The sequence below is a fragment of the Pristiophorus japonicus genome, chromosome 17 (assembly GCF_044704955.1).
Source record: "Pristiophorus japonicus isolate sPriJap1 chromosome 17, sPriJap1.hap1, whole genome shotgun sequence".
NCBI lineage: Eukaryota > Metazoa > Chordata > Chondrichthyes > Pristiophoridae > Pristiophorus > Pristiophorus japonicus.
In genome coordinates this window covers 11,011,286-11,034,828 of record NC_091993.1, presented here as the reverse complement: position 1 = coordinate 11,034,828, position 23,543 = coordinate 11,011,286, and the positions used below count along the sequence as shown (strand labels likewise).

At 46.2% G+C, this 23,543-nt stretch overlaps 1 protein-coding gene across 1 annotated transcript in view; it reads right to left on the bottom strand.

The window, feature by feature from the left end:
• LOC139227538 (myocardial zonula adherens protein-like) overlaps positions 1 to 23,543 on the bottom strand; it is a 98,784-nt gene that overhangs the window by 27,938 nt on the left and 47,303 nt on the right. Inside the window, exons 8-13 of the mRNA XM_070858359.1 lie at positions 19,796 to 19,921; positions 12,176 to 12,304; positions 5,690 to 5,784; positions 4,158 to 4,263; positions 3,041 to 3,124; positions 21 to 121 (exon numbers count right to left, since the gene is read on the bottom strand). Coding sequence (XP_070714460.1) covers positions 21 to 121; positions 3,041 to 3,124; positions 4,158 to 4,263; positions 5,690 to 5,784; positions 12,176 to 12,304; positions 19,796 to 19,921 — 641 coding nt within the window. The remainder of the gene's footprint in view (positions 1 to 20; positions 122 to 3,040; positions 3,125 to 4,157; positions 4,264 to 5,689; positions 5,785 to 12,175; positions 12,305 to 19,795; positions 19,922 to 23,543) is intronic.

The window sequence follows — 23,543 nt, the reverse complement described above, 5'->3', positions numbered from 1 at the left end:
ATATAGCAAGGATATATTACCTGATGGGGATATCACATGACACCATTTGTTCCCTGGTTTCCACAGTTCTTTGTCGATCCAGCGACATCATATAGTCCAGCTTGTCCTGTAGTTCTTTATTCTAGAGATCAAATGCACCATTAATATATCAGGAAATAAAACTAACATTTATTTTGTACGGCTATTTTACAAATATAGTATTCGGATGTTTTCCTAATCCACGATTGAGTTCAACTAAATTAAAGTTTTGCATTAGTAAGGCTGTAAGCTTAAATGACTGTCCACTTATTTATGTACACAATTTAATTTTATCTGTAAGTTATACCATGGGAGTATCATTAGCATATATTATAATATGTTCATTTATAACCTTACAGTATAGACACCATTTTTTTTATTTGTTTCTATGTTCTATGATGCCATTTTATGTGATTGTTTCTTGGTTAAAGTACCTCAGCTGTACCTTACACATAACTCCTATTAATGACCACAACAGTATTTAAAGTATGACCAGAACCTATTTGGATATTGAAAGCATCTGATTAATATTGCACAAGGCTCACAATTTCCACACACAGTTCCACGTTGGGGTGTATTGTTACATTTGTGCCCTGTATGTACACCCTCAACTACTGAGGGAAAAATATCCCTTAAATTCAAATGCAAGTGACATTAAACCTGGCAGCGATCATTAAAACAACAACTTGTATTTATATAGCACCGTTAACGTCGTAAAACATCCCAAGGTGCTTCACAGGAGTGTTATAAGACAAAACAAGTACATTTGATACCGAGCTACATAAGAAAAAATTACAGCAGATGACCAAAAGCCTGGTCAAAGAGTATGTTTTAAGGAGCGTCTTAAAAGAGGAAAGGGAGGTAGAGAGGCGGAGAGGTTTAGGGAGGGAGTTCCAGAACTTAGGATCCAGGCAGCTGAAGGCACGGCCACCAATGGTTGAGCAATTATAATCAGGGATGATCAAGAGGGCAGTATTTGAGGAGTGCAGAAATCTCGGGGCGTTGTGAAGCTGAAGGAGATTACAGAGGATAGGGAGGGGTGAGGCCCTGGAGGGATTTGTAAACAAGGATGAGAATTTTGAAATCAAGGTGTTGCTTAACCGGGAGCCAGTGTAGGTCAGCGAGCACAGGGGGTGATGGGTGAGCGGGACTTATTGCGAGTTAGGATACGGCTTGCCGAGTTTCAGATCACCTCTTAGGACATGTGCTCGTGTTTAAATCCCTTCATGACCTGGTCTATCCCTGTAACCTCCTCCAGTCCTACAATGTCCACACAAATCTCCGTTCCTCCAACTCTAACCTCTTGTGCATTTCTTCCACCCTTTGCCCCACCATTGGTGGCCGTGCCTTCAGCCGCTTAGATTCCTGCTATGGACTCTCCTCCCTAAAGCCTTTCGCCTCTCCTCCTCCTTCAAGCCCCCCCTTAAAACCCACCTCTTTGACCAAGCTTTTGGTCAACCCTCCTGATATCTCCTTGTTTGGCTCAACAAGTTCGGGTTGGAAATCGGTGGTTAGTGGTGTGCCACAGGGATCGGTGCTGGGACCACAAACTGTTCACAATATACATAGATGGCCTGGAAGAGGGGACAGAGTGTAGTGCAACAAAATTTGCAGATGACACTAAGATTCGTGGGAAAGCGGGTTGTGTAGAGGACACAGAGAGGCTGCAAGGAGATTTGGATAGGTTAAGCGAATGGGCTAAGGTTTGGCAGATGGAATACAATGTCAGAAAATGTGAGGTCATCCACCTTGGGAAAAAAAAACAGTAAAAGGGAATATTATTTGAATGGGGAGAAATTACAACATGCTGCGGTGCAGAGGGACCTGGGGGTCCTTGTGCATGAAACTCTTTTGAGTCCTTGTGCATGAATCCCAAAAAAAGTTAGTTTGCAGGTGCAGCAGGTAATCAGGAAGGCGAATGGAATGTTGGCCTTCATTGCGAGAGGGATGGAGTACAAAAAGCAGGGAGGTCCTGCTGTAACTGTATAAGGTATTGGTGAGGCTGCACCTGGAGTACTGCGTGCAGTTTTGGTCACCTTACTTAAGGAAGGATATACTAGCTTTGGAGGGGGTACAGAGACGATTCACGAGGCTGATTCCGGAGATGAGGGGGTTACCTTATGATGATAGATTGAGTAGACTGGGTCTTTACTCGTTGGAGTTCCGAAGGATGAGGGGTGATCTTATAGAAACATTTAAAATAATGAAAGGGATAGACAAGATAGAGGCAAAGAGGTTGTTTCCACTGGTCGGGGAGACTAGAACTAGGGGGCACAGCCTCAAAATACGGCGGAGCCAATTTAAAACCGAGTTGAGAAGGAATTTCTTCTCCCAGAGGGTTGTGAATCTGTGGAATTCTCTGCCCAGGGAAGCAGTTGAGACTAACTCATTGAATGTATTCAAGTCACAGATAGATGGATTTTTAACCAATAAGGGAATTAAGGATTATGGGGAGTGGGCGGGTAAGTGGAGCTGAGTCCACGGCCAGATCAGCCATGAGTGGCGGAGCAGGCTCGAGGGGCTAGATGGCCTACTCCTGTTCCTAATTCTTATGATCTTATGTTCTATGTAACATCCATCTTTATCTGATTACTCCACCACCTTGGGAGGATTTTCTATGTTAAAGGCACTATATAAAGGCAAATTGTTAATCCCCTAACATTCAGATGTGCACTGTTTCCAGTAGGGATCACTGCATAGAAATCAGGAGCTACAAGTTTGACCAAATCTCCTCTCCCTAGTCCAAGGACATCAAATGGGGTTGTCAAGCCTCCAGGAATTCGAGATTAATCTGCAAGACACTACTGCGAGCGACCCACCAAAGGGGCAACAAAAAAATTGTGTTTATAAAAAAAAAATTATTTGAAGACTTTTAAAATATCGGAGATGGGAAGAAAGGCTGTTTAACTGATAATCAAAAACCGTCCAATCAGATAATGACTCTATTTGCTTTGCGATTGGTGTGAGAAGGCGGCGTGCTGCATTAATGGTTGAAAAGAGAATTTGAAAATTAAAACCTTACCTCAGCTTCCAAAAATGAAATCCGTTCCATCAAATCTTCAATTGTTATATCTTTCTGTTTAATTTTACTCTTCAGGATTTCAATCTGTACGGTTCAAGAAGAAAAAGATCTTAGAATGGATACCAGAATTGTGAACCCAACGCAGTGTTAACATTATTGCCAGTTAAGTAAACCTTTGTGTAATCTGGGATTTTAATAACGAATTCAGCTCATTTTTACTAGTTACAGAAAATTCATCTAAATCAGCAGAGGGCGCTGTTCTCAGATCAGCGAGCCGAATATTCTCATTGATCCATATCATAACTGAGCTAGTATTGCTCAAGAATTGTTAATATATACAAATGCAAATGCTTTATCCATTAGAACAATTATCCTTGATCTTAGAGTGAGTGCAAATAATTGACTTGGAGCCACTGAATTCTTGCAGGATGACATAAATGCAATGAATGAGCACAAACAAGCCTTCTGTGCCCAATAAGGAGAAAGGAACATTAAGACACAGAAACCTAGCTCCTCCTTGTGGCCAGTTGGCAACCGCTGTAGTCCCAGGCTAACTAAAGCTTGCATTTTGGCTCAATATAGCAGTGAAACAAGATGTAGTGCAGTATTGTTGAATCAAACTGCAGTTTTTACGAATAGCTAAAAGCATTCCTTGTTTTGGCTGCAGCCTGGGGTTGATGTTTGCTCTGAAAACGAATGATGTGTTTTTAAGCAAGGAGCACAGAAGCCAGTGTTTTGAATTAGACATATTGGGTGACCTTGCGCTCCAATCTGTTTAATAAATGAGATCTCCCCTCAGCTACTTGTAGACTTGTAATAAAAATAGCCGGGCCCACATTCTATCCAACTCAGTCCCTATCAGCAGCACTCATGTCAAAACCAGCCTGGACCAAACCCTCAGTCTTGCTTCTTTCGTAGATAAAATGGATTAAGTCTCGTATATAATTTGATGATGTAAAAGATACAAAGCATTTCACTCTATGTCCGAGCTATTTACAAAGTTTATATATTGGGTGAGAGTTATTAACGTATATTATGGTTATATAATATCGGTGAGTGTTAAAAGAATCTAGGGATGTAGCAATTTTCAACTGATAAACAGTTGTCTTTTTCTCACCTCTTCAATCATTTGCTTGACTTTCCTCTGTTGACAGTCTACCATGTTGTCCAGGTGTCGAATTCTTTCCCGCAGACTGGCAGCTTCCTCCTCCAGTTTCTGGGACCTGACACAGCCGGGGATCAACAGAAATTGTGTCAAATGATGCAGAGGATTCCACGAGCCCATAAATCTGTCTGTGGTGGAGTTTGCCCCTGCTCTGCCCCCACATTCCTCACAGTTACTGAAGCGTAGCATGAAGTGCAATATGATTGATTACCAATAGCGAAACTCAATAGGCAAAATTCCAATTGAATAATTGGAGCAAGGTGCAAGAGGCTGAGAGGGGTTGCATTCTCTGAGGAGGGGGTTGTACTCCCTGTGGGGAACTGTGCTCCCTGAAGAGAGATATTGTGTTCCCTGGAGAGAGAATGTGTTCCTGAGAGAGAGACTGTGCTCACTGGAGAGAGACTGTGATCCCAGAGAGAGACTGTAATCCCAGAGAGAGACTGTGATCCCAGAGAGAGACTGTGATCCCAGAGAGAGAGAGAGAGAGAGAGAGAGAGAGATGTGTCCCCAAGAGAGAGACTGTGTTTGAGAGAGAGACTGTGTTCGAGAGAGAGAGAGAGAGACTGTGTTCAAGAGAGAGAGAGACTTTGTTCGACAGAGAGAGAGACTGTGTTCGAGAGAGACTGTGTGAGAGAAAGAGAGAGACTGTGTGAGAGAGAGAGAGAGAGAGAGAGAGAGATGTTCCCAAGAGATTGTGGTCCCTGGAGAGAGAGAGAGAGAGAGAGAGAGAGCATGTTCCCAGAGAGAGAGAGAGAGAGAGACTGTGTTCCGAGAGAGAGAGAGAGACTGTGTTCCCAGAGAGAGAGAGAGAGACTGTGTTACGAGAGAGAGAGAGAGAGACTGTTCCCAGAGAGAGAGACTGTGTTCCGAGAGAGAGAGAGAGAGAGAGACTATGTTCCCAGAGAGAGAGAAAGAGAGAGACTGTTCCCAGAGAGAGAGAGAGAGAGAGAGACTGTGTTCCGAGAGAGAGAGAGAAAGAGAGAGACTGTGTTCCCAGAGAGAGAGAAAGAGAGAGACTGTTCCCAGAGAGAGAGAGAGAGACTGTGTTCCACCTGCACTTCCTCAGTATTCATTGCTTGTGAAGTGAGTTCACTCTATAGAAGCTCTGTAGACAACAGAGAATTCAAACCCATCACCTAGAGGCAAAGTGTGCCAACCCAGTGCCTAACCAGAGCCCTCCTCTTCTCTATTCTAAAACTTAGCATCATTAACAATAAAGATTGAGGTAAGGATTGTATTACAATTCCTTCATTATAGAACAGTAGGTGTGGCATGTTAAATATTACTGCTCATTAGCGATTTTGCCACGAGTGAGAGAACTTTAATGGTAATGTATTGGGAATTCATTAATACAGAACTGTTTCCATAATAAAAAGTGTAAATAAATAGCCTTTCCTTAAAAAGGTAAAAACAGATCTAATTGAATTGTGAGAATAAATTGCACATCTGTGAACAATGTAGCGGCCGGTATGATTTAGCAGCACCTTTGGGTGGGTCGCGAGTCTGGTTCGTCTCGGTGTCGGAACTGCTGGAGCTGCTGCTCTTTTTCCTGTAACCTCTGCTGCAAAAGGTGATGCTCCTGCAACAAAACATCAGAGACTGGTCCAGTATTCAGTTACTGCATTACAGCCATCTACCTCGAATACAACCACTCCAAACCTGGCCACATTTTAATCAATTAGAATGTAATTTAGTTTCTTGAATAGTTAACGGACTCATGTTTAAATATTGACGACATTGAAGGCGCCCATTGTCAACAGCTCAATGATAAATAGAGAAATATTGTCTCGGTTTTTGGACGTTATCAGCCTATTTTTCATTCCAATTTTCTCCCTCCTCTGCTGAAGGCACTGACTCATGCTGGGATGTGGTTCCACAGGCAGTGTCCTCTCTCCTGTACCATCTGGCCATAGTTTAACAGGGGAATTTTAACTGCGAGTGAGTTTCGGCTGTTGGGGGGGTGGAGGAGGAAGGTGAGCCTCAAACCCCCTCCTCCCCCCCCCACCCCCCCGTCACACTCATCAATTTGAGGCCTGGGCTATTTTAACTCCTGGGTCTAATTTACATCCTGAACTGGGTGTAATGAGGTAATTGGCCAGCTGTGGGCTGGCGAACCTTGGGCAGCCTGGCAGGTCTCCCCCTGCACTCAGATAAGTGGTGGGCGATTTTGTTCGGGTTTCGCAGATGGGTAGAGGAGGAAACCCAGTGCAGCAGAGGCCAAGTCTAACCTTGTGGGGCCTGGAGGAGTGCTGCAGTTCCTCCTGGCCCCACTGAAGAAAGTCGAGCATGTGCCTTACAGGACCTCTTCATCCTGTGGGCCTGGTGTGACGGAGCGGAGTGACCACGATGTGCTCCCCACTCGGTCCGAGGCTAAAATGCCATCGGGATCCTAATGACATAATTGGGACCTGCCATTTGCTTGTATTAATCACGCTCCCACCCAGGCGAGTGTTTCAGCCACCTAAAAAAATGGGCCAAGTTAAAGTGTCAGTGGGCGGGATTGCAGCAGAAATGGGGCGGTAAGTTTGCAGAGGCAATTTCAATTTCACGAAAAATCCCGTTCCAACCGGGCAGGGTGGGCTAAAATTGCCCCCGCTCTTTCTAGCAGGGTCATTGGATCGTGATCAGGAGTGGGAACCCTGGCTGACTTTCCCCTCCTTAGTCCTGGAAGCTGAAGTTAATTTGCTCTGTGACCACCTCAGTATTGACCGGGAATCAAACTGGAGACAATATTGGTGTGGATCGCTCAGTCCCACACTGGGAAGCCCACTTAACAATTGAGCTACTATGGGAGTCCCTCCAACAGATTCTTATAACAACAACTTGTAATTACATAGCGCCTTTAACATAGTAAAGCATCCCAAGATGCTTCACTGGAGCGTTATACAGCAGACACCTCAAAGCGCTGGAGAAGTACCACCAACACTGCCTCTGCAAGATCCTGCAAATCCACTGGGAGGATAGACGGCACCAACGTCAGTGTTCTCACTCAGGCCAACATCTCCAGCATCAAAGCACTGACCACACTCGACTAGCTCCGTTGGGTGGGCCACATCGTCCGTGTGATGTATGTAGCACTCAAATCACTGACTCCACACAGTCTGGTGTTGTAGTAACTGCTGTGACCTTAGTTCTTTATTGTGTAACTCCAGAGTGCCTCTCAGGTGTGGTGGGCAGCCTTTTATACTCTGTCTTGCAGGTACTTTCAGGTCTCCCACCACAGCGTCCTCTGTGGCGCCCCATTGTAATCATACAGTTAATGTACCTGGACAATACATAACATCTCACTCCCCCCCCACAGACCTCGACTTGCAGCACCAAGCAGATGATCCACACAGTCTCGAACCCGGCAGGCACTGTTCAGAGGATAGCGCCCGTCACGGACAAAACTGCAGAACGTGACTCTGTCCAGGGCAGAGAGCACGGACCTCGGGGTCCTGGAACTCAGAGTCCGCCGAGGGGGGCTAATCGAGTAGCACCATGCTGGTGCTACGGAGGAAGCCATGGGGCTCACCGGTGCAGGTTTGCGGAGTATACGTGCAATACCTGCCACACGAAAGGCCACCTTCAGCGTATGTGCAAAAGAAACATGACTCACCGTGTGGCTGAGGAGATGGTAGATGATCCACTGTCCCGTGAGGAGCAGGTAGAAGAAGATGAGGTGTTTGGACTGTATACTTGTACCGACAATTCGGCCCCAGTGGTTTTGGAAGTCAAGATTAACGGAGTCCCAGTGAGTATGGATCGGGTCAGTCGCTGATGAGTCAGAGAACTTTTGATAAACTGTAGATCAACCCAGCTGATCTTAATTTGATCTGTATAATATGTGGCTCTAATTAGTTTCCAGGTTTCTGGAGGATGCATATTCTTCCGAGGTGCGTTGTTACAAATGCCCAATTGTTTACTTTTGTACAAAAGAAAGTGTTTTAATAAGCTCCAGATTCAGGTACAAAAGTTGTTGACTAGCTAGGTATGCAATTACTAGAACTTTCAAAGAATGAAAGACTTGCATTTGTATAGCGCCTTTCTTGACCTCAGGACATTGCAAAGCGCTTTACAGCCAATGAAGTACTTTTGAAGCGCAGTCACTGTTGTAATGTAGGAAACGCGGCAGCCAATTTGCGCACAGCCAGATTACACAAGCAGCAATGTAATAAATGACCAGATAATCTGTTTTTGTGGCAATGGTGGTTGGGGGATAAATATTGGCCAGGACACCGGGAGAACTCCCCTGCTCTTATTTGAAATCGTGCCATGAGATCTTTATTGTCCACCTTAGAGGGCAGACAGAGCCTTAGTATAAAATAGTAATTTTACTATTAGTTATATTGGGCTAGAACTTTGCCAGACTGTCATTATTTGATAGTGAAATAATAAGAAAAATTTTGCCATTTTTAAAAAATGGGGTAAGTTTGGCCAAAAAATACCCCCGTCGTTAAAAAACGGCATTGCTGGAGGAATCGTGTTGGAAAACGCCGTCCTCTCCAACTTTACCACGTGGCCGATATCGCGAAAAATACAGGAAAGAAAATACCCCCAAAAAATGTTCATAAATAAAAAAATTAAAATGGAGAAAATATTCACAAAAGCATTGATGACAGAATCACTGAAAAAATTATTATTTTTAATTCAACTTACCTTCTTTGTAAGTCTTCTTACTTACCGGCATTGCAAGGTTTTCAAAACGATGTTTTGCAAAGCGAGTACGGCGGTGCCAAACGGCCAAACTTAGTCGGTACGTTTTTTTAGATATGGCGTTACTGAAAATGGCAATATTTTGACAATGCCATCCTTAAGGTTTGTGGAATTTTAAGCATTTTCTTTTTAGGACAAAAACTTAGTCTTAACGCGGGAAAAAAATCGCATTTAAATGCACGTTACGGTGGCAAACTTCTAGCACTTTATAATTAAAGAATATTGATTGTAGTATCGTATATTTTTTTCCTGAAGTGGTGAATACAAAGAATGGAACAGATTCCCAGTTGGAGCAATTAATATTATGTCAATTCATTGTTTTTAAAAAAGCTGGTTAAGTAGCAGGTTATGAATGGAACTGAGGGGTATATCATTCTGTAATGCTGGGACCCTGGAAATCTCGTGTGATATAGCGGCCAGGGCGGAACAGTGGGCATCACAATGTCTGTAGATATTCTGTTTAGCTCACTTACTTTTCAAACTCAGAGAGAAATTTTGAAGAACTGATTAAATAGGAAAAGAAGAATCCTCGACAGGGCAGATCGACACTGACCTTCCGAAATGTCCGATCCTGCCTTTTCTCTTTACTGATGCTGACAGACCAACTGCGTATTCCCAGCATTTACCATTTTTATTATAGGGCAGTTGCAAGATCTGTGAAAGGGTGGGTTCATGGGCCAATTGACTTTTTTACTCCATGCTTTGTTACATTCTTATAATGGTAAAAGTTAAGTATGCTAGAGATATTTGTAATAGACCACTCCCCTATTATTTGTGCTGAAGCAGTCCATATCTCCAGTTACAGTATATGTTGCACTCTAAGCCATTGTATTTTCAGAAACCTATTTCCCCATGAACTACACTTTCACACAACACCACCTGCGGAGTTCTTTCAGCAAATGCTGTGTTGCTGTCATTGCCAGAAACCCACTTCCCTTGTGCCAGCTGTGTTTTGTGACAAAACTAAGGGGTGGCCTCGTATATATTGTGCCATATGTTTCAAATGGAGGTCCCCCAGGCCCTGGGAGATCCTGGAGAGACTGTTGGGAGCCCCGAAGTTATCATCGTTCTGTACTACTGTGATCAGAGGTTGTACTTTTTGACTTACAGGCATGGTTTACATCTGTTGCTGTATTAGTGAAGTTCCCACCTGCTGCATTTCCAATCAAAGAAACATAGAAACATAGAAAATAGGTGCAGGAGTAGGCCAGTCGGCCCTTCGAGCCTGCACCGCCATTCAATGAGTTCATGGCTGAACATGCAACTTCAGTACCCCATTCCTGCTTTTTCACCATACCCCTTGATCCCCCTAGTAGTAAGGACTACATCTAACTCCTTTTTGAATATATTTAGTGAATTGGCCTCAACAACTTTCTGTGGTAGAGAATTCCACAGGTTCACCACTCTCTGGGTGAAGAAGTTTTTCCTCATCTCAGTCTTAAATGGCTTACCCCTTATCCTTAGACTGTGACCCCTGGTTCTGGACTTCCCCAACATTGGGAACATTCTTCCTGCATCTAACCTGTCTAAACCCATCAGAATTTTAATCGTTTCTATGAGATCCCCTCTCATTCTTCTGAACTCCAATGAATACAAGCCCAGTTGATCCAGTCTTTCTTGATATGTCAGTCCCGCCATCCCAGGAATCAGTCTGGTGAACCTTCGCTGCACTCCCTCAATAGCAAGAATGTTCTTCCTCAAGTTAGGAGACCAAAACTGTACACAATGCTCCAGGTGTGGCCTCACCAAGGCCCTGTACAACTGTAGTAACACCTCCCTGCCCCTGTACTCAAATCCCCTCGCTATGAAGGCCAACATGCCATTTGCTTTCTTAACCGCCTGCTGTACCTGCATGCAAACCTTCAATGACTGATGTACCATGACACCCAGGTCTCGTTGCACCTCCTCTTTTCCTAATCTATCACCATTCAGATAATAGTCTGTCTCTCTGTTTTTACCACCAAAGTGGATAACCTCACATTTATCCACATTATACTTCATCTGCCATGCATTTGCCCACTCACCTAACCTATCCAAGTCACTCTGCAGCCTCATAGCATCCTCCTCGCAGCTCACACTGCCACCCAACTTAGTGTCATCCGCAAATTTGGAGATACTACATTTAATCTCCTCCTCTAAATCATTAATGTACAATGTAAACAGCTGGGGCCAGAGCACAGAACCTTGCGGTACCCCACTAGTCACTGCCTGCCATTCTGAAAAGTACCCATTTACTCCTACTCTTTGCTTCCTGTCTGCCAACCAGTTCTCAATCCACGTCAGCACACTACCCCCAATCCCATGTGCTTTAGCTTTGCACATTAATCTCTTGTGTGGGACCTTGTCGAAAGCCTTCTGAAAGTCCAAATATACCACATCAACTGGTTATCCCATGTCCACTCTACTGGAAACATCCTCAAAAAATTCCAGAAGATTTGTCAAGCATGATTGCGCTGTTTTCCCTTGGGCAGTTGTGGATTTGTTTTCCAGAAATTAGGATCCATCAACATTTGCAAGAATGCCTGTGAATATTTGCAGGGGATCACACACACAAAAGTGTGAAAAGTACAGCAGCAAACAATCAGTGGGTTTACTCACCATCATAGGCAGTCCCTCGAAATCGAGGAAGACTTGCTTCCACTCAAAAAGTGAGTTCTCAGGTGACTGAACACTCCAATATGGGAATTACAAGTCTCTGTCGCAGGCGGGACAGACAGTCGTTGGAGGAAAGGGTGGGTGGGGAGTCTGGTTTGCCGCGCGCTCCTTCCGCTGCCTGCGCTTGGTTTCTGCATGCTCTCGGCGACGAAACCCGAGGTGCTCAGCGCCCTCCCGGATGCTCTTCCTCCACTTAGGGCGGTCAGGTACGGCAGGAGTTTTGCATTTCTATACACACATGTAGCTTTGTCACTCTTACATCCCCATGCCACGTAAGCGGGTCTGATTCAACCCTCAGCATGCATTTTCCTAAGTGTACTTTTACACTGCTGAGAAAGATTGACAGTTGGTATCTGTGACACTAAATTAATCAGCTCACTCCCCAGGGCCGAGGGTTGCTGTAGGAAATGGAAAATGTTGGACTGTTCAAGGATGAGGTTCTCTTCTGCATTGGGGTTTAAGGCGCATCTTTGAGGCTTTACATTGAGTCAGCTCATGCAATGCCTGAACTCAGTATTGACACGGAGTGCCAAACTGGAAAGGCATTCCATTCCCTCATAACCAACATGCCTCGTCGTGAGCAGAAAAGTCAACAGAAATATAATGCAAGTTAATAATACCTCCACCATTCGAGCAATGAGTTGGTCCAGCTCCTCAATCCTCCGCTCCCTTTCTGCTATTTTCTGCTCTGCTGCCAGGGCCTTCTGGTTGGCTTCTTCCAGTTCTTTGAGGGCCTGGTTTATTCGGGCCTTCATTTAAAAAAAAAGAATAAATATCAAAACGTTATCAGTTAGTATTCCCATCTTTCAGGCTTCCAGCACCGAGCCACAGCACTGTAATGGGCTAAACACAGAGATAAATCTCAAGCTGCTACAGTCAGCCCATGGGGTACTGAGCTCCCCTTGACATTTGCAGTTCACACCTGTTACCAAGTTTAGAAGCAACTTTGTCAGTGATGTCACGGTATTGGTGTTTAATGCACTTGCATCAAATTCCTCACCTGGCTGTCTGGTTTAGAGTCAGTTGTTCAACTTGTTGAATGAATGTACATTTAACAAGCTGTGGCATTTTACTAATAAGTAGAATGAGCTTTACATTTATGTAACACCTAGGGCCCAAGTTCCCGCCTGATTTTTAGGAGCAACTGGTGGAGAATGGACTATTTTAGAAATCGCAATTCTCCACATTTTTTTTTCTGCAGTTCTAGTCGGGTAGAACAGTTCTAGTTTAGAACAGAATTTTTTCTTCAAAAGGGGACGTGTCCGGCCACTGATGCCTGATTTGAAAGTTTCCACAGTGAAAATGTACTCCAAACTAAAGTAGAATGGAGCAAGTGAAGATTTTTGTAGAACTGAAAAAACCTGTTCTACACATTAAAAAATCAGGCGCAGGTTACAAATTAGGCGTCCAGAACAAGGTGGGGGGGAGGAGAGGGGGAAGGGAACTCATTAAATTCGACAATAAATCCTTATTTATACTTCTACAAATACTATACAAATAAATCCAACCTGAATAAACATTTATAAGCCAAGAAAAGATTAAATAAACCATCTTCCTACCTGTGTGAAAGTGCTTCAGCCAGGGAGAATTCTGCAGCCGTTCGTGCTGCTGAGTGGGAGGGGGAGAGAGAGAGAGAGAGAGAGAGAGGGAGGGAGAGAGGGAGAGAGAGAGAGAGAGGGAGAGAGGGAGAGAGGGAGAGAGAGAGGGAGGGAGAGAGGGAGAGAGAGAGAGAGAGAGAGAGGGAGGGAGAGGGAGAAGGAGAGGGAGGGGGGAGGGGGGGAAGAGAGGGGGAGGGGGGGAAGAGAGAAGGGGAGGAAGAGAGAAGGGGGGAAGAGAGAAGGGGGGGTCGGGTCGGGGAACAGGAGCGCGGGTCGGGGGGGGAGCGGGTCTCGGATCAGGGCGGGGGGGGGGCGCGGGTCTCGGGGTGGGGGGGAGCGGGGGGGGAGCGGGTCTCGGGGGGGGGAGCGGGTCGGGTCGGGTCGGGGTGGGGGGAGGGAGCGGGTGTCGGGTCTGGTCGGGCGGGGGGGGGAGGCGGGTGTCGGGTCTGGTCGGCGGCGGGGGGGGGGGGGGGAGGCGGGTGTCGGGTCGGGTCGGCGGCGGGGGGGGGGGGGGAGGCGGGTGTCGGGTCGGGTCGGGTCGGGGTGGGGGGGGAGCGGGGGGGGAGCGGGTCTCGGGGGGGGGGAGCGGGTGTCGGGTCTTGTCGGGGGCGGGGAGCAGGAGCTGGCCGTGGGAGGAGCCTTATTCACGCAGCCCCAGTGAGGCCATTGGGCCAGGGCTAGGGGCTGCGTGCTTCGGGCCCCTCCCACACAGTTCGGCGCCTGGAGCTACTGCACTTGCGTGCCGACTGTAGCGCGCATGTGCAGAGGTCCCGGCACTGTTTTCAGTGCAGGGACCTGGCTCCGCCCCCCCCACAGCTCGTGCTGGCTGCGCCGAGGGCCAGAGGACCTGAAAGTCGGTGGAGAATACCGAGGATTTTTTTAGGCGCCGTTTTAGGCGCGAAAAACGGGCACCCAGCTCGGAGGGGCACCCGTTTTTTTTCTTGTGGAAACTTGGGCCCATACAGTGTGCATTTAAAATCAACAGTTAATGCCTTTTTTAAAACAATACCATTATTAAGTATCGATACTAATTTCACCCTAAAGTTGTTTCTAAATTTGGAGGACAAGTGTAGACACTCTCACCCAGAGAGTTATAAGCCAAAGATCGAGATCTGCTACTGTACCATTTCTGGCTGTTCACCTACAATTACAAGATCAGAAACCTCAGATCTCACCATTAAGGTGCAGGAATTCGACAAATGGGCCCAAATATTGGCATGCACCAATTGCTGGGCTGATATCTTTTATTGGCCTAGTGTATATCATGAACATCCAAATGCTTGAAGGCTGATGCCCAATAAATGTGTCACTCACCAATTAAAGGCTTTCATTCTCGTACTCAGTTGTTTTTCCAATTTACCACTCGACCTTCTTTAAGACCTTGAGTCAGGCTGGGGCACAGTTTCAAGTTACCAATAATCCCCTGGTACCTTTCCCCTAGACATTGATGGTGATCTGTCACCCATGATATACCGCACTGGATTTTGAAATACCATTCAATATCACTCGTTTTACACTGCCCCCGCTCCCCCCGCCAACAAATGTCAGCAGGCTATTCAACTGGAGAGGGCATTATTCACAAATCTGTCCTTATCCAATGTCCATGATCATGGGCTAGAACCTCCACTTTTGTGCTTATCACCCAAAAATTGCCGATATTTCCAGTGTGGGCGGTAAAAAAGAGTTTTCAGATTGCCGGCTTCTCGCCCATTCTCAAAGCACCTAGTCTCCGTTTTTGAAATTGGGCGTTACCGTGAGCGATATGAAATGGGCGTTAGCATGAAATTTTTTTGACCTTCTGTCGTCCTTAGCAACGGTATGGCAACGCTCGATTCTCGTGATTCAGGAAGTCAAGGGTCATCATGACATGCGCAGAAGTGGAGACAGATAGAGAGGGAGCTCAAAGGCATTGAAAGCGTGTGTAGCTGTGGTGTGTGCTTGTCTGGCTGTTGTGGGAGGCACGAGGGAGATTCACCAGCAGCAAAAAGTCTACTGAGTACCAAGAACATAGTTGGCACCGAGATATAACATGGAAGGGATGGAGGAGGCCCTGGAGCTGGTAGCCAGGAACACTGGTGGCAGAGGGCTCCCAGTGGTCCCGGAGCGTGGCACTGCACCCCAAGGTGCCGCACCCCCCATTGCCAACCACACGAGAGCCAGCAGCAACATCTTGCTTCTGGCTCGGAGCACGTTCCCACCTCGGGACCGTCCTCTCCCGTATCCATCCAAGCAGCATTTCGGCCGTCACCCCCCCCCCCATCCAATGAAGCATCGCCTGAGGAGCTCCTCGGCCAGGCGGCTTGGAGTCAGGAGGGGAAGGGGAAGGGGTAGAGGTGGGAGGAGAAGTGGGTGGGGGGAGGGGGGGAGGAAGGGTTGGTTTGTACAGAAATACTTTTTTTCCAAAAAATATACTTTATTCATATAAAATTTTCACAATACATTGGAAAACAGATCATTGCGATCAGCAATTCCATACAATTCGTTTGGATGCTGACAGCAGTTCCATACAATGCACTAGCGCGCATTTCATTTCAAGGTACAGTTTAGTACAATCCTTAAATAACGTTACATGTAGTACTGTGCAAATAAGGGTATTACATGGGGCAGATGAGAACAGGTTTACATTACATTCCAGGATACATTTCAATACCGATCACGAATCACGTTACATGTTGCACTATGCAGATGAAAGCAGTACACGCAACGGATGAGAATACATTTACATTTCTTTACAAGTTACTAAACAGTGCAGAGACTTTCATTATACATGGCACAACCCAGGTGTTTTTCAGTACATGGTGCTCTATGTATACAAGCAGATTAACAAATACAGCCCGAGGGGCGTCTGATTCCAGCCCCTGGGTTTACCGTGGTGGAAGGGCTTTAAACTCTGGTCCTTCCCCATCGTGCCTTTGCGGCAACTGCACCAATCTTTAGTGCGTCCCTCAGCACGTACTCCTGGACCTTGGATTGCGCCAGTCTGCAACACTCGGCTGTGGATATCTCCTTGCTCTGGAAGACCAGCCAGTTTCGGGAAGACCAAGGAGCGTCTTTCACCGAGTTGATGACCCTCCAGCAGCAGGTGATGTCTGTCTCAGTGTGTGTCCCTGGGAACAGCCCGTAGAGCACAGAGTCCTGTGTTACGGAGCTGCTTGGGATGAACCTCAACAGCAACCACTGCATCTCCTTCCAGACCTGCCTTGCAAAGGGGCAATCCCAAAGGAGATGGATGACAGTCTCGTCCGCACCACAGCCAACTCGGGGGCAGAGTGCCGTGTCTCTGAAACCCCCGCTGTGCATGAAGGATCGGACAGGTAGGGCCCTCCTCACCGCCAACCAAGCTACGTCTTGGTGCTTGTGTGAAAGTTCTGGCGATGAGACATTCTGCCAAACGAGTTCGACAGTCTGCTCGGGGAACCACCCGACAGGATCCATCATCGCCGCCTTTTGTAGGGCGTCCAGGACCTTGTGTGTCGACCACTGTTTTATGGCCTTTTGGTCAAAGGTGTTTTTCTTGAAAAACTTTTCCATGAAGGACGGGTGCTGAGGCATGGTCCAACTGCTCGGAGCGTTCCGCGGCAGCCTGGCCAGATCCATCCTTCGCAACACCAGGGACAGATAGAATCTCAGCACGTACTGACACTTGGTGTTTGCGTACGAAGGGTCTATGCACAGCTTGATGCAGCCGCACACAAAGGTGGCCATCAGGAACGTTCTTTTCCCCCCTTGTCCAGAGATTTGTACATCGTGCCTCTGCGGACACGGTCCATTTCCGATCTCCAGACAAAGTGGAAGACGGCTCGGGTGACTACCACGGCACAGGAGCTGGGTATGGGCCAGACCTGTGCCACGTACAACAACACCGAGAGCACCTCACTCCTGATGACCAGGTTCTTTCCTGCAATGGAGAGGGAGCGCAGCTTCCACCATCCCAGTTTATGTTTCACTTTAGCGATACGCTCCTTCCAGTTTTTGACGCACGCCCCGTCCGCTCCGAACCATATTCCCAAAACCTTCAGCTAATCTGACTTCACGGTGAAGGGAATAAAGGATCGGTCGGACCAGTTTCCAAAGAACATGGTCTCGCTTTTGCCGCGATTTACCTTCGCTCCCGAGGCCAGTTCAAACTGGTCGCAGATTGTGAGCAATCTGTGGACCGACTGCGGATCCGAGCAAAAGACGGTGACATCGTCCATGTACAGGGAGGTCTTGACCTGAGCGCCTCCGCTGCCTGGGATTGTAACCCCCCCCTAATGCCCGCATCCTTCCTGATGGACTCGGCAAAGGGCTCGATACAACACACAAACAAGACAGTACAGAAATACTAATGATTTCCGACTAAGGTTCAGTTTAAATGTTTTTATTTAACAATACCTTGTAGCGCATTGGCTCAGATAGCTGCACCATTATATGCTGGTGATTCCTTAACATCAAAAGATATAATTACACTTAACTTCAATCAACTTAAACTTTAACTGTCACCAAGGTGATGCCCACCATTGATGTATCACCTGCACACCCAACAGTCTGTCAGCCTTGTAAATAACATCAACGTTCTTTCAGGCAAAGCGATCATTGATGAGCTCCTGACGTAAGGCTCTTGCAGCTATCATGCCACCATGGGCCCTTTCATGCGGTCTACAGGGGGGCAGGGGCATTGCTTCAGCGTCAGCCTGATTGGCTGGGCCGATGTCAGCATCCGCCTCCTCGTCCTCCTCTTCCTCTCTCTGGTGAGGTGGACTGTCAGACTCATCAGGCAATTCTTGTCCCCTCCTGATAGCCAAGTTGTGCAGCATGGAGCACACCACCACGAATTGAGCTACCTGCTCAGGGTGGAGCTCGCCTCAGCACTCCAATGGTTTTCGCCACGATATTGCGAGTTGCTCTGTGGCTTTGGTTGTATCGCTTCTCTGCTTCGGTGTGGGTTATCAGCCAGGTGGCGAGGCCATATCCTTTGTCACCAAGCATCCAGCATTGACCTTGTGGTTGATTGTTAAACAAGTCAGATACAATGCTCTCACGCAGGATGTGAGCATCATGGATGCTACCCGGAAATTTAGCATTCACTGCCAGTATAATTTGCTGGTGGTCGACAACCAGTTGGACATTCAGGGAGTGGAATCACTTGCGGTTCCTGAAAACCTCTGCATCCTGAAAAGGCGCCCGCATCGCGGTGTACGTACAATCTATTGCTCCCTGCACCTTGGGGAAGTTTGCAATTCTGGAGAATCCGAGAGCCCTCTCACTCAGTGCCTCCCTGGTCATAGGGAAGCTGATCAAGTCCCTCCTGCGTGTGTAAAGGGCTTCAGTGACCTGTCTAATGCAGTGATGTGTGGCATGCTGAGAAAGTCCGCAAATGTCTCCAGCTGTGGCCTGAAAAGAACCCGAGGCGTAGAACGACAGTGCCGCGGTGACTTTGACCTCGACGGACAGTGCAGTACTGATGGTACTGGCAGGCTTCAGGTCTTCCCTTATCAGTTGACATACCTCAGTGATAACCACTTTGCGGAAGCGCAGTCTCCGAAGACAGGTGGTGTCGGGCAAGTCGAGATAAGAATGCTTCTTCTTGTACTTGCGGGGGGTGTAACGTCTGGTCCTCCTTATCAGTCTGTCACGTCATACATTGGGCACATAATGCAGTGGAGCGTTCCTTCAGCGATGTCAAGTCTGCTGCATGTAATTGGTCACCAAGAGAGGGTGAGAAAGGACAGGGCCCATTGCAGTAGCTCTCTGTTTTCCACCGATTGGTCACAAACAAGGAATGTCCCGACAAAGATACCTATTCAATTCCAATCAGTCACAGTACGGTCAAGATGTTTGTAGAGATGTTCACAGCAACTCCAACGACCTGCAGAGTACATCTGAACTCTGCCGAGGTTGAAGAACAGCAGCCTTATAAAGGATGCAACATGTGATCTAGAACATGGAGTCCATAATGCTTTGATTAGTTCTGGTTAGTTCCACTTTTACTGGACGTTTTTTTTGGGTGAGCGATATTGTGGGCGATATGTGTGCGAGGCGGTGAAATTGATGTTGGGCGATCTCATGGCCGCTAGTTTTGGTAAATATGCTCTTTTACGACAAAAAAAAGTGGGCGGGCAGTATTATTGAATCTCGGCGTTAAGTCAGTGCGGAAATGAACACTGGCGATATTATGGATGTTGATTTCTGATGATTGCGCCCAAAAAAAGTGGGCGGGCAGTAATATTTTTTCCTGGCGTTAAGCAGATGGGGAAAGTAACGCTCAGTGATAAGTCTCCTAAAAATGCTCATCAGTTTCCATTTTGTGCCAAAATGGGCGATATATGGGCGTTTTTTGTCATTTCAGCAGTAAAATGGGCGTTAAGTGGCCGTTAAGCATGCAAAAAAAGTGGAGGTTCTAGCCCCATGTACTTTCCAGCAGTTGGTGACAGTCTGGGACCCTCACCACCCCATAGTCTCGTTGAGATGGAAGTGCAGGCCAAGCTGGGTCATCGATCACCTGCTGGATGAAGTGAGTTGTGTACGGATATCGTATTTCAAAATGGAGACTGGTAAATGTGAAAGGCAGGACTTGAACCAAGACCTCCTGTCACGAAGCTAGTGCTGTTCTACCTCACACGTACTGGGAAACAGGAACACAGCAGTAATATCCAGACATACCTGAATAGCTTCCTTTTCGGCCTGGTGCTCCTGCTCAGCCTCCTTCAGTTTAGCTTCATATTGGTTATAGAGCTTCCTGGTCATATCCCGCATTGCACTGGCATTGGCTTCCTGAGATGATTCTATCTATAATACGTTGACAGGAAATGAATACAGAAATGAAGTATTCAACTCAATATCAATTACCACTAGATTTTGAAATAATGTATCTAAATAGCATTCTATTTTTAAAAACAGTATGAGGGAAAGCTGCGCGAGGGAGCAGAAATAACAAAACAAGCTTATCCTAGTAGAAAGGAGGTACAATGTGGCCATACTCGAAGACAAACTCACGATGCTATCTAGTGAAGCTGCCCCTGTTTATATTGCTGGTTGAATAATTGTACTTATATGCCTGTTAGTGAGCAGTAAACTGTGTATGTTAATGCAACCAAACCACATGGGTCTGGGTCTCTGGAAATAGCTGTCAGAAGCTGCTCTTCCAATTTAGGATCACCCAATAAATAGTTTTAGGAAGCCCATTATTGTTTATAGAATCACCTGAAGACAGGCTTGCTTGCAAGACTTGAGTTATCGTGTGGTGAAGCTTATTTAAATGTAGATCCCGGCACAGCTGTCTGGAGCTGAAGGGATTCATTGGCTTAAACATAACCACACAAGAATTGTGCATAAGCAAATAGTGTATGGCAACACAGCTGAATGTTTGTGAAAAGGACAATGCCTGGACTGCTGCTGCACTCAACTCAGAGACAGTCGACTGGAACATCCTTCCCCTGGAATTGGATGGAATATCTCCAGAACTCCCAATCTATGCCGTGCAGTTGTAGAGGGAGGCTTAGTCCTTTTTAGATGGGTTCTGCAATGTTCGTTTAAAGGTTACCCCGGAGTGCATTTGCATGGCAGTTCTGACATCAGCATCTATGGTGGCGCCTGTCCCAAGGAAGGAAACTCACACCAGCAAAAGAGGTAGTTTTACTCCACACCTCCGATGACAACATAAGAACAGAGGATTGAGTGCCTGAAACACTCATGCCTACCCTGTCCAGGCTATTATACAGACAGACAGACATCCTCAAGACCAGTGTCTACAGTCTAAGCCAATAATTCAGATATGACCTGGAGTCTCACCTCACTCAGATTCCAGTGCAATTGATGCACCCGTTGCTGGAGAATATTTCCAAAGCACTGTGACATGTTTTTTTTAAAAAACAGCCGATAAATCAATTGTACCAGTACTACATCCTTAAGATAAAGATATATGAAAAATAGAATACTTTTAAGCAAAAGGCAAGAGCTTTTGTTTGAACAGTGACACACTTGGGATAGACACAAGCTAATGCAACCCACTACTGGGTTTGGATGAAAAATAGCACATGAACCGAGCAATAGGCACATGCCTCATTTTGAAATTTAATAAACAGAAAATGCTGAAAACACTCAAGTCAGTGGTGTGAAATTAATGAGCAAATATCAGCTTTAGTGACTTCACCTTTGCTATTTAGCACTTCTTGCCCCGTAATTAGTAAAATAACAGCCTGCAAATCCCATTAGCTTGGTAGTGTTTAGAATAATTAGTGGAAGGACTTTACTTGAAGCCTCAAATTTCTGCTTCACAGTTTAACTTCAGCTATTTTTTTTCCAGTTCCAGTTTTAATCAAGGAAAGCAAGTTGCCTCAAGCGTCAGTGCGCTTTGAAAATGGCTGCATTGTGACGCTAGTGGTTCAAATAACAATTACGTCTGGCAATAGCCAGGAGCAAATGACAACTTGTGACATTAATGTAAATTTCAAGAGAAAATACCTGTGAGCAAGGGAGATGGTTATTTTGAAAGGTGTCAACACCCTTTTCGAGAAGAGACTTTTTAGAAAGTCAGAAGGTCAGAAAGAAAGAAGGTCAGAATCTGTTTATCTCGTCAGTTATTTGTGCTAAAGGAATCTGCGCAAACTGGTTTGTGCTTCTAGCTGATCTTTTCAGCTTATTTCCACATACAATTATTCTAATTCTTTCCCATTGTCAATTGATCCCAAAAGCTTGTGAAATAGACGGATTATTTCCTGGCGATACTGGATAAAAGGCATCACAATCACCTCACAAATCTTCCAAATATTACTGATTTTTTTTTTTAAGACGTTGTTAAGTGTAATACTCTAATAAAATAAAATCTAATGCATTTTGTCAGAAACTCTTTGCTATGTGACCGAACCTGATTAGAAGTAATGTGGCCAAACTGGCTGGATTGGGCTTCTGTTATGCTTCCGCTCTCGTGTTGCTGCAAAGTGGTTTTGGCACGGAGAGGGCAGCGTGACCTGGGAGCCAATCAGTAATCTGAACCTTGGCACGCAGTAAGACCAGGCTTGTCCACTGGGCAGCCCGAGAACTTCATAAACTTTTGACTTTTTGATGGTATCGCAAAAGTGACGCTCTCACCCTCACATTCACAAAATTAATAAAGTTAGCAACATAATTAATAGAGTTAGCAGTGTCAGCTGTGGCTCAGTGGGTAGCACACTCGACTCTGAGTCAGAAGGTTGTGGGTTCAAGCTCCAGTCCAGGGACCTGAGCACAAAAAAAATCTAGGCTGACACTCCATTGCAGTGCTGAGGGAGTGCTGCACTGTTGGAGGTGCCGTCTTTCGGACGAGACGTTAAACCGAGGTTCCATCTTCCCTCTCAGGTGGACGTTAAAAAAAACATGGCACTATTTCAAAGAAGAGCAGGGGAGTTATCCCCGGTGTCCTGGCCAATATCGAAGCACTGCATCGAAGCACTGACCACACTCGACCAGCTCTGTTGGGCGGGCCACATCGTCCGCATGCCTGACTCGAGACTCCCTAAGCAAGTGTTCTACTCGGAACTCCTACACGGCAAGCGAGCCCCAAGTGGGCAGAGGAAATGCTTCAAGGACACCCTCAAAGCTTTCTTTGATAAAATGCAACATCCCCACTGACACCTGGGAATTTCTGGCCCAAGACCGGCCAAAGTGGAGGAAGAGCATCTGGGAGGGCGCTGAGCACCTCGAGTCTCGCCGCCGAGAGCATGCAGAAACCAAGCGCAGACAGCGGAAGGAGCGTGTGACAAACCAGACTCCCCACCCACCCTTTCCTTCAACGACTGTCTGTCCCACCTGTGACAGAGACTGTAATTCCCGTATTGAACTGGACAGCCACCTGAGAACTCACTTTTAAAGTGGAAGCAAGTCTTCCTCGATTTTGAGGGACTGCCTATAATGATGATGCACTATATAGAGATCAGTCTGTTACATTAACAGCAGCCTAAGGTGGTTATTCAGAATGTTACTGCTACAAGTTTCTTGTTATTATTAAAAGTTTAAGCAAGTGATTTATTTGGGGATTATTTTTTCTTGCAGATGAGACATTAAACCAAGGCCCTGTCTGCTCTCCCAGGTGGACATAAAATATCCCATGGTCAATATTTATCCCTCAATCAACATCACTGAAACAGATTATCTAGCATCATCAAATTGCTGTTTGTGGGAGCTTGCTGTGCGCAAATTGGCTGCTGCGCTTCCTACATTACAACAGTGACTACACTCCAAAAGTACCTCATTGGCTGTAAAGTGCTTTGGCGTGTCCTGAGGCCTTAAAGGCGCTATAGAAATGCAAGACTTTCTTTTTTCTTTTTCCCTTGAAAATACTGACTCAATCTGGCACATGGTTCCACAGAAGACATGAGGCTGGATTTCAGACTCCTACCTTGGCTGAGATCAGCTACCCCTGACTGGGGGTTGA